At 38.1% G+C, this 17627-nt stretch overlaps 1 protein-coding gene across 6 annotated transcripts in view; it reads right to left on the bottom strand.

Moving 5' to 3' along the window:
- DENND1B (DENN domain containing 1B) overlaps positions 1-17627 on the bottom strand; it is a 182410-nt gene that overhangs the window by 13122 nt on the left and 151661 nt on the right. For all 6 annotated transcript variants that reach the window (XM_033099525.1, XM_033099523.1, XM_033099527.1 and 3 more), the window contains 3 exons: positions 17310-17378; positions 12108-12164; positions 11152-11259 (listed from right to left, as the gene is read on the bottom strand). In XM_033099525.1, coding sequence (XP_032955416.1) covers positions 11152-11259; positions 12108-12164; positions 17310-17378 — 234 coding nt within the window. The remainder of the gene's footprint in view (positions 1-11151; positions 11260-12107; positions 12165-17309; positions 17379-17627) is intronic.

The following is a 17627-nucleotide window of genomic DNA, read 5'->3' as shown; positions in this document are numbered from 1 at the left end:
GCAGCTCTCTTGGGAGCCAATACTACATACGTGTACACACACACACACACACACACACACATCTTTTTGATGCAAAAGGCATCATAAGAAACAAAACAAGCAGAGTTGTGTAGAGTTTTACATCCTTCTATATAAAGAACTAAAAACAAGACAGGAACTGATGTCACACATCTTCCATCAGCCTCTACTAGACTGTAAACATATAATTGTGAAGTAAAAATTTGGAAATGTAAAGCACACATCTAGTATATGTGACAATTCATATAATTTTGGAAGTCAGCACTATATAGCCAGGGATGCTTACTAAGAATCTGAAAGAATACTAAATTAATACAAAAGAAAGGTTATCAGTATGGAACGAAATTTATTAAGAGAAGATATCCTATTAGAGAAGCTCAAGCTACAGCCAAACGTTGAATGAAACCAAGAAAATGGGCTGGTAAACAGGAGAAGGAAAAGCATTTCATAGGCAGGAAAAACCATAACGAACCTCACCAACACAGTGAAGAGGCAAACACTCGCGTCACAAACCATCGAACTCTTTGTCTGAAGAGGCTTCAGGAAGTAAGTTTGGTTTAGCTACAACAAGCAAAGATAAATGTTTCCTTTCTTTTCACTGTGATGTTTGTAGAAAGCGTATCAGACGGTGGACCAGTGACAATGTTCCCCAGGCGCGTGGAGCCTGCTGTTCTAGCAGTCACCATTTTTGTCACTAGATGGCAGACAGATACTAAGATGGCAAAGTGCTGGGTACATTTAAATTCAAAAGGGGGTTGGGGGTGGGGAAAATAAGGGATATAAGCTGAGGAATGGGAAAATACAAGTTTTTAGAATTAATAAAATTAAGATGCAATAGATGAATGTTTTGAAAGTAGGTACTCTGTGCTACTGTGCCCATTTTCGAGTTGAAGTAACTGAGGCCCTCAGTAACTAGGGAGTGTTACCTTGCTTACACAAAGTCTACAGCAAACCCCTGAGCTTACAGCCTAGGACAAAATATATATATATATATATATATATATATATATATATATATATATACACACACACCTGCATGAACTATATGAGAATACATTAAAGAAACGTGGCTATACAGAATCATAATGGCAACACCTTAAAAATACATGGCAGTTTACAATTTGGAAAAGAGCTTTAAAAGCACGTGTGTGGTCATTGTTATCAGTGGGAACTGAAGCACACGTTAGGTGACCTACTCAGGAGTGATTTGGTTTAGTGTGTTAGAGGTTTTATAGATAATACTTCATTTCAGTAAGTATCTACTACAAATTTTGGTGAAGAGTTTCCTTATTTTACATGTTAGGGAACCAAAACATCAACAAAGTGAAGTGTCTGGGGCAACGCTAGACAATTAGTGACAGCTAGGGCACTAAGCCAGGCATTCCGACTCCCTGGCTAGGACGCTTCGTTACAATTACACTAAATAAGGAAGTCCCAAGAGACTCCCACAGAATAAATGTCTGAGAATTAACCTGAGAAAAATTTTCTTAAAACGGCAAGGTTTAACCTCATTTTTAAAGCAGGTGGAGGTTACAGAAGGATCAAAAGTGCTGACGTGCCAAGGAGGTGGGACGGCAGGGTGAAGAGACCGGAGACTAAGGCGCGTTTCCAGAGGTACTGAGAACAGGCCCTCCTGTCAGGGCAAAGGAGGGTCTGGAAGGATGAAGCACACGTGTTCGCTGAAGTCTGATGGGCTCCGCTGATGAAGGGTGTCATTAGTAGACCAGGAAACAAGATTTTCCAGAAGCATCAAAATTCGACTTCTGAGCAGGGGAGCGCTGGGTGGGGCTAGTTCAGGAGGCCAGGCTGTGGAGAGGGCCACACACGTCCATCCAAGGACCCTTTACCAACTCACCGAGGGCACGGCGATCTCGTCGTATTGTCAGCGTTACTCCCTGTGACCCCCCTCCACTCAGCTGTCACCCGACAGGGGCTCTCAGAAAGGTAGTGTTTCATTTGAAGTGCACGCCTGTCTTACCGAGTCCTGGAGACCAAGAACTCTATCTTTTAATTCATTTGCTTCTAATTCCACTTCCGTTGAGAATGCACAAAGCAGCAAAAGAATGGCAACTCCCATCCCAACAATGAGAAAAAGCTGGATAATCCAAAAAACAAAACCATATTTTTTCTTGAGGCTGTCAGACAGCTGAGTTGTGAGGCAACCAAATCAACTGAATTCCGTGGACTTCCACACCCCTCCCACAAGAGATAAGGGGCAGGATCTGCTCGACCCACGGAAAGCACGAGTTGCTAAGCAGCTGGCATAGAAGCCAGGGAAGCAATCTGCTCAAATGCAATCGTCTGGGAGACCAGTGCGGACTGCCATGTCCGTCTGCAGTAGCCGGCCATCTCACAGACAGGGAGAGTCTGCACTCACAGGCTCCTTCCCACAGACACAAGCCTATCATCTCATTCGCTGCATCAGGCAACTGCACCAGCCGGTGCTACAGAGAAAGACTGGGGACAAGATGGGGACTGAGAAGAGGGACAATATGCACAAGCAGATGAGATGACAGGCCTGCAGGAGGTGATGGCTGCTGCAGAAAGACAGGGATGAAGCCCCACTTACTTTTTAAGAACACTTATATACAACAAAAGCCTTAAGCTGCTGCCAATGGTCAGCAAACTCAATACCAAAACCACCGGAAGAAATGTGGAAGCAAAAATTCTCTAGCTTAGGGAGGAACAGGAGCCTACCTTGACACCGAGCAGAAGTCTGCCACCACCGGGGAGGGGCAGGTGGCCGTCCAGTTGCCTGAGACCAATCACAGATATAAGGAAAGTTATCTGCCATAGGAAGTGGGGGTGCGGGGCCGGTGTTGGGAAAGCTCTACCCTGCGATGACTGAAACTGGAGCAGAGCACAGAAAACCTGTAAGGCTACCACCAAGTAGCCAACAACAGAAGTGCCAGGGAAGCTGGGGGAGGGGCAAAAACATTGAGAGAGACCCCCGCTGCAGCTCAGGGGTACAGGGCCTGCTGATGGCTGAGGGTAAAGGAGGAACACTGAGAAAGATCTTCTAGCACCTCCACTAGAAGCACTCCACTCTAACAAGATTAATAGCTGCGCACTGCAGGTGATGATGTCAAGGACAAAACCCAAACCAGTTCAACGTGTGATGATGGGCTCAACCTCTTGTACTAACAGCATTACAGAAGAAGAGCCATGGGCTAAACTACTGTTTAACTTATTCTGTGCTGCTTTTCTATACATGGGTTTCCAGCCCTCAAAGACCACCAGACATAAAATAAGGTAAGAAAAATAAATCAAAAGATGGACAATATACATAAACAGAGAGGGAATCCATTCAAAAGAGTCAAGTTGAACAATAGAAATAAAAAGAAAACATGATATAAGAAAGGAAGAATTCTTTTGATGGGCTCATCAGCAGATTGAAGAAAAAACTGGTGAACTTCAAAACAGGTCAATAGAAATTATCCAAACTGGTGTTTCTACACACCACCAATGAACAATCGGGAAAAGGAGTAAAGAAAACAATCTCGTTTACAGCAGCATCAAAAGCAATAAAATACGTACTTAGAAATAAATTTAACCAAGGAAGCGCAAGACCTATACAACAAAAACTTTAGCACACTAATGAAAGAAATTGAAGAAGACACAAATAAATGGAAAGATATCTGTGTTCATGGATTCAAAGACTTAAGATTGTGAAAATTTCTATCCTATCCAAAGCCATCAATTGATTCAATGCAAACCCTATTAATATTCCAATGGCATTTGTCACAGAAATAGGAAAAAAAGAAAAAGTGAAACAGAGCAGAGCATCCAAGAGCTGAAGGTACTACTGGCCTAATTCCTTCTGCTCCCCAACACATGGGGCATTCATTCAATTTCTGTGGAGGTTGCTGTTGTAGTTGACAGGATAGAAATAATAACTAATATTTATTCAACTTCTGATGAGTGTTGGAAGGACCAATTCTATCACCACGTAACTAATCTCCACAACAACTCTGGGGGTGGGGGACACAATTGTCATCGTTTTATAGATGTGAAGGCTGAGAGGCTTAGAGAGGAAAAGAAAGTTGCTCAAGTTCAAATACCATGCAAGTGGCCCAGCTGGTAATCCTGGCCCAGGTTTGTTATATTCCAAAGTTTAAGACTGTTACACTCCCACATGGGGTCTTTCTATTTAATGGTGGGGGTGATGTTCGAAGTGGAAAGAAAAGAGTAAATATAAAGGTCACTGAAGACAAGTCTTTCTGACATTGTGAATGATGGTTCTTAGTGAGGTAAGAGGAGGTAAATAGTCTTGAAAGCAGATCTAGCACATAGTCTGTTCAGAGGAGGTAAAGGACCTTGAAATTCGTAAAACAGCACACAGTAGATATCAGGTAGTTTGGGTTGAACTGAGTTAGATAGACTCTCCGTTTGATCCACGTTGCAGCACTAGCTGCATTGATGGAAGTTCATTTTAATTAATATTAAGTAGGGGACTATCCTAGAATTAAAGTAATCTCATTAGATTTTAGAGACAGAATATTTGAAATCAGGACTGATCCCTTCATGGAGCCCTTTACTTATGTTGGGAAATTTCCTTTAGGTAGCTCAGACTTCCTTTAAGGAGTTTAGTTTGGCAAAATACTGTGTCAAAATCACCCTAGAAACACAGTACTTTAGACTTCATTTCTCCACTGTGGAGCAGACTGTATGAAAACCTATCGAACGGTCATTCTAAATCGAACGGTCATTCTAACAGACTCACTGCAGGGAGTTAGCAGGTGGAAAGAACGCCACGTACTCACAGGAGGTCTCGCTCTTCACCTGTGTTCATATGCAATATAGCTGTGAATTGTGAATACGTTTGGGCCAACTTTTAATGACTGTTAATGAAATTATGTTAGATATAAACATTTAAGATATTAAAACATTGTTTCATTATTTTTTTCTCTTCTTTAATATTTGATAAAGCAAATTTTGACAAAGTGCTCACAGCAACTTTTCAGTGCTGAGATTATCGATCAGCATACATACAAGAAGTTGTGTAAGACCATTAAAATATTATTCTCAAAGCCAAATAAATAAATGAGTAATCCTTTGATAAATGGCGAACTATTTGCAATTTCACTTTTGCTGACAGGGTTTCGACATTTCAACATTTACAAAGATTTCTTAGTATATAACGAGTCCACTGTATTTTCAGTAAATCATAGAATTTGGTTCCTTTCACTACTGATGTAATGATGACTTCCCCAGCTGGGATAAACAATTAAAAAGTCAGCACTGATTAACAGAACCATATTATTTCCAAACATGTTAATAAACTATGTTTGCAAAAGCTAAATAACTTAGGAGGAAAATATATGATTTGTAAAATACTTACAGCCGGGTTTTAATTTTCCAGATAGCCATTTCACTATATAATAAGCATAAATATGCGTGTACATGTGGAGAGAGTCTTAAATGGTTTCGGGTTGAATGTGGCAAGAATCTTTGAACAGAAATTGCAATTATATTTTGGTTTCAAAAGCGTTATCTTACAAATGTCAGAGGCACTGATAAAGGCAAGGAGGAAATCGACTTCTGTGAAATTACCAGTATTATATTCAAATGTTAGGGAAAACCCAGTAAAGGCACACGCGAGGGCTGCCCACACAGCAGTCCTGTTCTGTAACTGCGATGGGGTACCGCGGACTTGTGAGAGGTATTTACGTATTATTCTAATATCCTCTGTTCTTTACCAGGAAATACAAATAACGTGCAGTAGATATAAATCCAGTTCAAATGATAATAAGATTCTATCACACTCTGGCAGTTAGGTATCTATTGGTAGTCCTGGCAATTCCTCTCTTAAGGAACACTAATTGGCATCAGCAGCAACCCCTGCAAAGAGAAGACGCTTTCCCTTCCATCAACACCGACACTGCTCTCTGACCAACCCTAAAAGCAGTTCTATACATAAAACAGGAAGAAAAATCATCATTTCTGTATCCCAGGATGCCTGCAAGAAAAATAAGAATTTATCTATAAAAATTGGGTACTATGGGAATAGAGAGAGCTGTTGTTAATTTCTCCCAAAGCCTCTGAAATAATTAAAGAGGTAACAGGTAAAAACTCTCACAAGGTCAAACAGAACAGTGACTAGTGAGGAAAAATATTAGTGACGTGATTACTGATGTAAAGTCTAGAATGGTAATATCCATTATATTTACTAAATGGAAAAACTGAGGACTTTTGTTTTTGTTTCAAGACTTTGTAATAAATGACAACCATTGTGGCAATAAATTTCAAGAGTAAAGTTATAACATTAAAAAGGTACATTTTAACCTAAAAATATCTCATAATATGTAGTGAACATGTTCACATAAGTGAGACTCTATCTTCCATTACGTCTTTTTAACATACTTGATGTTATTCAGCAGAGCTAAACATTTTTAAATTGAAGTCAGTTACTGAAAGGAAGAGTTGGTTTTGAATTATTTCTTCGAAAGAATACTATTCTTGAACAATTTATGACAATATAAATGCCTCAATGTGTATTCTATCGTGTTTCTAAAAAAGACTACTCTGAAAGGTAAATTTTATAATTATAAATTTTTTCTTGTGAAAGTTTTATATAATGCCCACTAGAGGGCATCCTTGTAACCCATAACTGAATTTTGGGGGTGGGGGGGTTGCAGGGCACAGATCGAACTATAATCATATTTGACATGTTGGAAATTAATATTATTTCAACAGAAAAACAGAGAAAAAAACAACGTCCTTTAAAATTAACAATATGGTACCCATATTTTTCAAACTGGGCTTAAGAGATCAACTTTAAAAATTAGTGAAATTAGTATAAATTAGACTAAATACATGCTATGTGAAAAAGTGACTTTGGAACAGAGAGTTAAAATGTATTTTCATTTAGGCAGCATTTTTTGTGGGCATCTTTTAATAGAAACATATTCGCCTAAAACATTTCAAAAACAATTTTTATCGTTTGAAACTCTAATAGATTTCCTTATCACTTTAATTCAACATTTTAGCTTGATCATAATAACAGTATTTTCAATTCTGAGCCAAATTAAACAAAGTGCTAAAAATAAAAATGAAGCATTTTTTGCTTATCGTGATTTGGTTAAACTTATTTTTGTTTTTTGTAAAATTTATATTAAGTATTTTTTCCTGTTATCGGGGCCTCTTCCTTCATACACACGTTTCTCCTGCCTCCCTCTAGGTCACAATGATCTTTCTCGAGATTTTCAATCACTTTTTTCTTTGTCAGAAAAAGCGAGTGGCTATTTCCCTCCGCAAACAAATGACTATTCCATTTCTTTCTTGGCCAATAAAGTAAAGCCATTCAATGGACTATTCTTCCAAAGATTCCCAATAAGTGTGCCATTTTCTGAAATCTATTATGTCACCTGAACAAGAAACACTAGCCACTGAATTCCAATGAAGAAAAGTGTGTCATAAACACAATACTACAATCCATGCTCTACCAGGTGTGAATACACCACCACTCATTATGTTTAGGGACTGGGTCATTTATAGAACCTAAGTTTTTATCTTTCTTACACATTTCACAGAAAATTAATTTCATTGGCAGCATTTTAAAATATGGCATCTAGTATATGTAAAATGTAAACCATCTGATAGCTGATATATTTTAAGACATGCTTATATACTGGGATTTAAGTCCCCGTTCAACCAAAATGTGGCTTTGAAATAACTTACTTGCAAATCTCTACATGCCAAAAAAGCATATATAACTTCTAAGGATATCCTTTAAAGATGAAATTACATTACTCATCAATTACAAAATGAGCTCACTGCTCTTGTGCTGTATTCCACGAATCCATTAGGATGATTTATAACCAATAAATACATAAGGATTCAAAAACATAGCCAAGTTCCATTTGAAGTGTGCATATGATTACCTTACATAATGGATAAAAAACGGAAAATCACATAGACCATATTTTATGGTGTAAACATCTTCCTTACTTATGCATTCAAAAGAGACCTGTACCTCAAACTGTTAGTCTCCATGTGAATATACTTTAAAAATAGAAGAAATGACCACGAATTTACTAGTCCTTGGTCTTATTAGTAGGAATTCTGCCTGTTAAACATATTTGTCTTTGTAAACACCGTATGTGGGCTCAAGCCTTGACTACGTTCCAAGTGTGGGCATTCACCAACAGGGCACTGCTCTCTATCACGTCACAAGCGGAAAAATAACCTCCCATTCACATTTTCTCATGCGGCTTTCACATAATTAGATACACTGAAAAGAAGTCTGAGTGGGTTGCTATTGGTCCCAGACATGAAATAGTTAAGAGTGATGTGTGCCAGGGTTTTAATAAGGCTTAGGGACGAAAAGCTTCAGCCTCCATCTCACTAGATTCTCCAGCTCAGGGCCATCCATCTGTTAACACTGACTTGTAATCCAGCTAAGCTCCCCCTGCAGTTTCCCAGCCTGGGGGGTGTGCCTGTGTGTGTGTGTGTGTGTGTGTGTGTGATGCAGACACACAGGTACACACATTACAGTTATTACTAGAATAAGGATGGCTAATATGATTTCATACGGAGCAGTATCTTAGATTCCTATCAATTGTACCTGTTATTTAAAGGAATTTTTCATTCTTAGAACTTCCAGTAGATTTTCACAAGTACATCTTAGATGACACACCTAGTCTAAACATGGTTCACCAAGTCTACAGTATTTTGTTCTAAAACAGAGCTGATGCAAGAAGGCAGGCACACCGCCAAGATGAAAACTGTGCTGCCCCGTGGCCAGCGGCACATTCCCCCTGGGCCCAAGCGGCCCTGTTTTCAATAAACCAGAGGAGGCGGCTTCCCTGGAGTCCTGTTAGGCTGGGTTGCTGCTGGAACTGTCATCTTCACATAAAAGGGAGAGGGGCTGGGTGTTACCAATGGGGAGCCTAATTGGGAGATCTTCATGGCTGTACCCTTGACATTTATTTAAGCCTCATCAACACAACGGGAAATAACCATACTAATTAGCAGACTGACACACAAATTGCTATTTGTTGGGGAATAGGTGTGGATTCACCAGTCCAAAGACAAGCGAAGTCACGGCACACAGGCTTAAAGCAACAGACATTTTGGTATTTGTTCTTTTTTACAGTACCCAGATTATGAAACTTTTTTGTTTCATTTTAAGGATTGTGTTCTAAGGTGATGTCTGCTGTTACTCTTTTTAATTTTAAAAAAAAGTACTTCACTCCCATGTAAAAGCAAAGGCAACAGCTAGGAAACCAAGCTGTCTTCAAGAGGGATTAATGAACCTGAGTATTGCAAACAGTAGATTCAGCCAGTAAAGAAAACTGAATGTCTGCTCCTGACCCAGGAACCTCGTCTCCACCGGGCGCCCCCACCAGGTATAAGTTCTCCGAACACTGAAGTCACCTGAGGCTCCACAGTCCTGGCCGCATTTCCTGCCATGCTGTCACCTTCTGAACACCTGATTGTTTTAAATCTGTGTGTATGAATCATGGGAGCTGTGCTTTGCTCTTCTTGAAACTGCTAATCAAGGGAAAGAGCCTTCGCTTCCTACACGCTTACTTTCTCTCTGCCTGAAATCTTAATCTAAATTAAATGACACTAATGTTTGATTTCTAAGATGTCAATTTATTTTTGGAAATAGGTAGAATATAAACAAACAAATAAACATTAGTCTCTGACGTATTTATTGTTATCTAGTTTCTGTCTTTAATCACATTTATTCCTAGAAATGTCTACATATTTAATTGAAAATCTTAATGTGCTCACACCCTAATATTATACTGGGAGAGACAGGAGTAAGAAGACACATTTATTTCCCATGAAAACCTAGTCACCATGGTAAATATAGCCAAAATGCTCCAATAGCAAGACAGTAAATAGTTGGCAAAAGTTTTTAAGATGTTAAAGCTTGAGACAGACAGGAATTGTACATTCTAGAAATAGGAGAAAAATCGAGAAATTGATTGCAAATCCATCAATAGTCTACCAGTTAATAAATGTTTTCCAGTTAACAGTGGTAGCCAGAAAAGGTTTCTGCACTTGTGGAATAATTATTTTATTGAAAGGCTTACTTTGGTTCAGACAGCCAGCATTCCCTGCCAATATGCTGCAATTCAGCAATACTAACATTTGAAAATGTAAGCTGAATAAATGGGTAAGCCATAGAGAAGACATACAGTATGTTATACAAGAGTCTCATGAAGGCAGAGATTTTCCCAGAATACCTAGAATAGCACCTACGGCAGAGCAGGTGCCAGATGGCTGAATGACGGGCTTTCTCTGCGCAGGCTGGGTTCCTGTGCAGCCTTGTGGCCCTCGCCCATTCCCGAACACTCCTGCAAGCGCTTTAGGGCCATCTCCCTGCAGACCCCGCAGCGTCTGCCCCTCCAGCGGCACTGAGCAGGACACGTGGGCTCTCGTCCACTCTGTCACTAACTCGTCCTCAGACGTAGGTAAGTGATGTGACCATTTGGCCATCACCTTCCTCATTTGGGAACTTTGTGACTGTAATAAACGAAGCTGTGCAACTGCTTCCAGTTCTATAATTTTGTAACTACAATCCACTCGCAAGATCTTTTTAAAAGTGAGTTTCCTTGGGCCGTTTAAAACATGATTTGGCGTATACAAATGTTGCTTCATTAAAACCTTCAGACACATACTTATGATGCAAAATCAGAGACACATATGGCTATAATTATGAACACTCTCCTACTTTAGGACAATATTTTTAAATAGCATCAGCACATAAGCAGAGGCTTTAAATATTTATAGCAAAAAAAATATCTAACTTTAGAAAAAGGGAGCATTTATTACTTCATATTTGAATTTCTACAGAGTATTTTGATGGTCAAAGTCCCATGTATGAGTTTCATTTTATTTTTGTTATTACCAAACTTTTCCGCACTCTATGGCAATCGCCTGTTTAATTCTCTCACCCCTCACTGGACTGTGAGCTCTGTGAGACGTGACTTAAAAGTGTGTAGGGGTGATATCTGGATATAACCTCAGTCTCCTCAAAGGCCACCTTCTCATCTCCTGGGCCAGAACTGTACATTTTCTTAATAGATGATAAAAATTAATGGGGCCAAAATTATTCCTAAAGAATAGGGATTACATAATGTTAGGATTTGGAGACACATGGTGAATAAACAACCTTACCTGGGTGAGCTTACGCTTCTCCAGGTTTCCTCCCTTTTCACTGTGTAATGTGTAAACGGGTGTACACTGGACGGAACCAGAACAGGCCCCGCAATCATCTTCATTTTCCTACACGTGAAGAAATATGCAAGTAATTATTTTTAAATACTCCTTTGATTACTGAAGTTATTTGATTAACCAACAAAGTGTCTGGTACAGATGCAAATAACAAAATAACACTTTAGGTACAAGCTTAAAAGAACCCACTTAGGAAAATAATGCATTTCTCTATGTTATAAATTAATAGTTTCCAAAATAATCTTTCACTATTTTGAATAATTTGAATAAAATTTATACGAAGATCATTTACTATCCATCACACAATGGAAGTTTTAAGTAGTATTTTTTTCCCCAAAGGTAGAAATTCAAAACATAACAAAATCTGCCAAGATGTAACATGTACTCAAATCAAAAACACATACACATAAATATTCATATACATGCAATATTCATAAATTCAAATACACATCCTCAAACACAAACTTTTGTAAGTTAATAACACGCTTCAATTTAAGGAAGCTGCTATTGGAACGATCCTATAAAACCAAATGACGACATCTGCGGCTTAATTTTGCACCAAAAATTATTTTTTTAAAAAAAATTCTCTGCTTGAAGGAAGAATTTCAATTGTGATATCAAGGCAATTAACTTTATGAAAACATACATCCTGTTAAAGCATCTTTGAAGCTCTCTGTAGTTCTGTGATAAAATATGCAAACAACAAAGAGATTACTCAGTGGATGCATCTAGAATGGCAGAGAGTTGCCAGAGGGCTTGTTATGAAAAATACATTCTTGAAGGTAGAGCTAAGCATATTTCAAAAGTCATTAAAAACGTAAATCTCATATGATCTGTAAAGTATAAGCTTCAAACTAATGCAAGAATCAAGGTAGAAAGAAAAGGAGAACGAGACGTACCTTGTGTTTTAGCTTACTCTTCACTTCCTTTATTCCCTGCTTTGCGTGATTTTTTGCCTAGAAAATGATAATACAAGTGTCTGGCTCAGCATGCTTCTATTACCATTTAAAGAATAAGTACACGAGATCTCATTTCATGAAAATTGCTAACTGTTCATATTATTTAGAAATAGAACAAATTATAATCTAAAACTATTTTCACGGACACCATACCACTCACCTTCATACCTACATTAGTTGGTGAAATGCATGACTAGTCTCCACTTGTGTACAAATATCATACAGAGATTGATAGTTAGCCTATCCTACCTCCTAAACTACATAAAAATGCAACAGTCAACCAGATTACTAAGGCCCAGTCTTAATGTGAAATAGTGACTAACAGGGGAAGGAAAAGAGAAGGCACATCACAGCAGCAGGTCATTTGGGCGAATGTCTGGACTTTAAGAAACACAGCAACTTTACAAACCTTCATCCAAGTGCTTTTCCAGGCAGACACCAGTTTTTATTAGCAGAGCTATGTTAATGTTGTGGTTATTTCATATATAGTTTTTCCAGCAAAGATAGAAAGTCATCTGACAATTTAAAGACAGTCACGTGTTTCATCGTGAATCTGGCACCTGCATTTGAGCCTCTCGGGTCCTGCTGTGATTCCCGTAGGGGTACAACCTAACTAAAGACAACTGGGGCCTTTCATTAAAGCCTTAGCCTGTGTTCCACTGGCTATTCCTACTCAAGGTGGCCAGAGTGAAAAAGAAAAGAAATTTAGGTTCATTTATGTCGCCTCAGTATTTGTTGCTGGGCACCTAGCATGCATTATCCCATTTAATCATTCCAACAGCTCTATGAAGTTGGTACTGTTATTATTACATTTACAAATAAGGAAAGTGACTCAGAGGGGTAAGTCTGCACAGCCTAGGTTCAAATCTGGTCTAATTAATTCCTAAATCCAATTTCTTCCCGTCTCAAGGGAGAAGGAGGAACTAAAGTTTTTAAAATACATTCATTGAATCTAAGCCTCACAAAAGAAAAGGCTTTGCGCGTCTCATTCTACAGCCATGGGAACTAAGGGATACAGCCTCGAGACTTTCCTACTCCATAGTCCTTGCTTCTTCTATCAAAACATGCTGCTTTCCAAAGTTACTCCCAGGAATAGTAAATACATGTCTTCCCAAGTTCATTGAGGGGAAGGATTTTATTTCTTTCCTGTTGTTGAGAAGAGAGGAAGAGAAAGACAGAGGGAGGGAGGGAGTGAGAGAGGGAGAGAGAGACAGACAGACAGACAGACAGGTCCAAAATGGAGTTACTTGTGCTAAACCAACTCAAGAATTAATACCTAACCTAATAGCAGTTTCGGCATCTCTCAGGAATGGAATCTTAGACCAGTCAATCTGGAATTTCCTGGGCAGCAATAATGAGGTAATTACCTGACAGACCCCTTCCCATGCCCCAAAGAAAGATGCAGTGATCTGTTCTTTTTCCCCATCCCCTTCTGCCTATAAAAACCTTCCATTTCGTCCAGCTCCCCAGAGCTTTCTATTTGTTACACAGAGTAGAAGATAACCTAAGAAGCCAGATAACACTATAATTGCATCATTCTTTAGAATCAATAAAGCATTTTCATTCATTATTTTATTGGTAAAGCCATTGAATCTACTCAAAGCGTCCTATATTAATTTCTACACTCCCATTACGTAAACATGAATAATTTTTTAAAAATGTTCCTGTGCCCATCTTCTAGAATTTGCACGCATCTTTACTCACATTTGGACTATCCTCTAGTTTACCTAAATACCCTCTATTCTTTCAAACTCCACCTGGTGCACACTAGTCTTTCTCCGGGCTTCTTTGTGTACAGACTTGAGTTGACTATCAGTCATAGCTCTGTAAGTCCTGTGCTGACTCGTTTAAACGTCTGGTTCCCTACTTCCTCCACTGGCCCCTTTCAGACTCTCTGGAAGATGGGGTTTAGCTTCTCTCGATCCTTTTCAATTTACCAAGTTGAAACTTACCAACAAACAAGTATTCTCTACAGAAAAGCACCAGCAAATGGCTTTGGCTAAAAATTTCAAATGCAAAGACTTAACAAAGAAAGTTGACTTAGAAAATCTTTTAGCAAAATCAAATATGTATTCACTTTGCTATTATTTTTAGATTTATAAGTGAGTATGCATGTCAACTCTAGTGTCCTTTATGGTCCTTATAAGCATAGAAAACAAGCATAGAATGCACAGGAAAAAGGTTCTAAGTACAGGACTAGGTCATTATTTCCTTCAACAAACACACACTCAGGACTTGTAGAGTGTCCAAAGCACAGAGCAAGGTGATGACAATGCACATACAGTGACAGTGGCTGTGTTACCCACAGTGCCTGGCGTGCTCACCGTTCTAACTCCAATAAACAGGACAAAGCCAAGTTTATGACAGGTACGCAAATAATTTGTTGAAGGAACGATACAGTTGAAAACATCATTCCCAGTTTTTAAAAATTTACTATCTAAAGGAAAACAAGGTAAATTAATTTTCTTTACTATCTAAAGAAAAATTGGGAGTTTTGTTCAGAGAAATTTGTGCTCAAAGAAGGAATTTCAGAGTTCATATTTCAGAATATGAGCAGTCTGCAAAGATGAGTTTTAGGTAGAACTTGCCCCAACCCTCTTGATTCATGTATGACATAATCATAAAATAAATGATAAAAGTATGAAGTATATTCTGAAGACCTTAGTCTTCCTGAAATTAATTTAGAGGATAACCTTCCAAAGAACAGAACTTTTAAATTGGTAACATTTTACTGTTCTGCAGAGAAGGATTTAAAATAAAATATCTACTGATTAAAAGGATAAACATTTAAATAAACAATGGGGTTTTTGAACATATTTGCTTTATGGTCTGTGGTTTTATGGAAGATCTGAGTGAAACTAAGGAGAAAAACATAAATTTACCAAATTAATACAATACCGCTTCTCTAAGCCTGAAGAAAAACTTTGAATGTTCGGTCAAGGAATAAAATAAAGGCACTTGACTGTGAAACCTTTCTTAGGGTCTGAAATGAATGTGAAAAATGAGGTTCAACATTAGTTTGATTTTCATATGGCAGCTATGTGCTATTTTATTGTGAAAAATTAAAATAGCTTCAAAAATCAAACCCCCAATATTACAGTGAGATAGTGATCGACGCGAAGACATTTCCTGAGTAGCAAAGCCACAGAACAGCCAAATGAAGACAGAGGCTGAATGTTTCCAAGGCAAAACGATTACTTCCTCTTACTTTTACTTTATGATGAGGCTTCAAATAGTTCAGATTTGGGCACTGTATGTTTTTTATTTTTATATATCAAATTATTTCGTTTTTTAAATTTATTTTTCAATTACAGTTGACATGCAATGTTATATTAGTTTCAGGTGTACAGCAGAGTGATTAGACATTTATATAACTTATGAAGTGATCACCCCAGTAAGTCCAGTACCCATCTGACACCATACATAGTTATGACAATATTGCTCTCTATATTCCCTATGTTGTACTTTACATCCCCGTGACTGTTTTGTAACTGCCATTTGTACTCCTTCATCCCTTCACCTTTTTCACCCAGATCTCCAACCCCCCTCCCATCTGGTAACCATCAATTTGTTCTCTGTATCTGTGAGTCTGTTTCTGTGTATTTTTGAATCCACTGTGTAGATTAGCTTCTCTACTATAAAATGTAATCTTTGAAATAGATTTTTAAAACCAGAAAGCGTAACTACATATACATCAAATTATAAGTCAAGGGCTGGCCCGGTGGCTCAGGCAGTTGGAGCTCCGAGCTCCTAACTCTGAAGGCTGTCAGCGACTCCCACAAGGAATGGTGGGCTGCGCCCCCTGCAACTAGCAACGGCAACTGGACCTGGAGCTGAGCTGCGCCCTCCACAAATAAGACTGAAAGGACAACAACTTGAAGCTGAATGGCACCCTCCACAAGTAAGATTGAAAGGACAACAACTTGACTTGGAAAATAAAAGTCCTGGAAGTACACACTGTTCCCCAATAAAGTCCTGTTCCCTTTCCCCAATAAAATCTTTAGAAAAAGAAATTATAAGTCAAGAAAATAATTTAAGTTCTAAACTTATTAAAATATATTATTCTGTTATTAATTAAATCACATCAATTTATTTATAAGAAAGCATTTGAAGGTAAATTCTCATAAAATCAGAACTACTGCCCTGGATATTTTTAGAAATGTAAGATATATATGACCTATTGAATGTAAAAAGAGCTTTATTGAATACTAACCCACTAGCTCCTCCCTCAAGAAGCTACTGGTCTAAAATTAGAGACAAAGATGTACACAGACCATCTGACACACAGGTATGTCCACAAGTTCTGTGGAACACGGAAGAAAGTATAGAAACTCTTCTTCTGTGGGGTTGGGGAAATTTTTCCAGGGGAACTAGCGCCTAAACTGTCTTACAGGATGAATTGGTGTTTACTAGGTGGATAAAAGCTAAGACACGGGGGTTCCAATTAGTAGGACTGACTCGTGTAAGAACAGAGAAGCAGAAGAGGACATCATGAATTGATGAAGTGAGGAGCAGCTTAGCATCTACAGAAATACGGAAGGCTCAGGGGAGCGAAGCAGGGAGTCTCAGGGGAAGGAAGCAGGATGTCGGAGGCGACGAGTCCTGAAGGGCCTTGGTATTCATAGTAAAGAGATTTAATTTTGTTACTTATTTATTTATTTATTTATTGCTGCTGCTGTTGGTCTTATTTTGGTTGTTCTACTATAAGCCATGTAGATTCAATGAAGAATTTTAATCACAGAGAGTCAAAGCATCTTTGAGGGAAGAGAACGTACCATATTTTTCTATTTTTTTTCTACCTGAGCCTCAAGTACACAACGAGAATTTAAGATACGATGGTAAATTAAAGAACCAAATCTCAAAAAATGGCACTTCATCATGGACTGTTTCAATCTGAGTGCACAATCTGATGAATAGCTTTGAAATAAAATAAAGAACCATTTTTAGATTATATAAAGAAAATATCCTGTCTATAGAATGGTATAATTTTAATACTTGAATTTGTTTTGGTCAGTATTAACTCTTAAATTTTAAAATCTTGTTTAAAAGAAAAATAGAAAATATTCTAGACTTACATGTCTATCAGCTGGGAAAGTGTAAAATTTTACCAATAGGATTTTTAAATATCAAAAGAAAACTTACAAATTTATACGCTGTCCGCACAGCGGGAGTTGCTCTGGTCATTGCTGAGTTGAACAACGCACCTCCTTTCTGAAAACGAAAAACAGAAATTCATTTCCAAAAAATTTTGGCCAGATCGTGCTGAAAACACAGCTTTATCAATAGACTAGAAAAAGAGCTTTACTCACAAGTTAAAAAAAGACCTACAAAAATAATTTCATGCTTAGTGTTTTCAAGTTCTTATGTACTATGGTAATTTCACACAAAATGTACACATTCCACTTGGTTTTATTGGTCAGTGTAATCATCATTTAAAAATCATTGCATCTTTGCAGTTAA

The sequence above is a fragment of the Rhinolophus ferrumequinum genome, chromosome 27 (assembly GCF_004115265.2).
Source record: "Rhinolophus ferrumequinum isolate MPI-CBG mRhiFer1 chromosome 27, mRhiFer1_v1.p, whole genome shotgun sequence".
In the NCBI taxonomy this organism is placed as follows: Eukaryota; Metazoa; Chordata; class Mammalia; order Chiroptera; family Rhinolophidae; genus Rhinolophus; species Rhinolophus ferrumequinum.
Note: the sequence above shows the minus strand (reverse complement) of the source record. Positions and strands in the feature narration are given on the sequence as shown.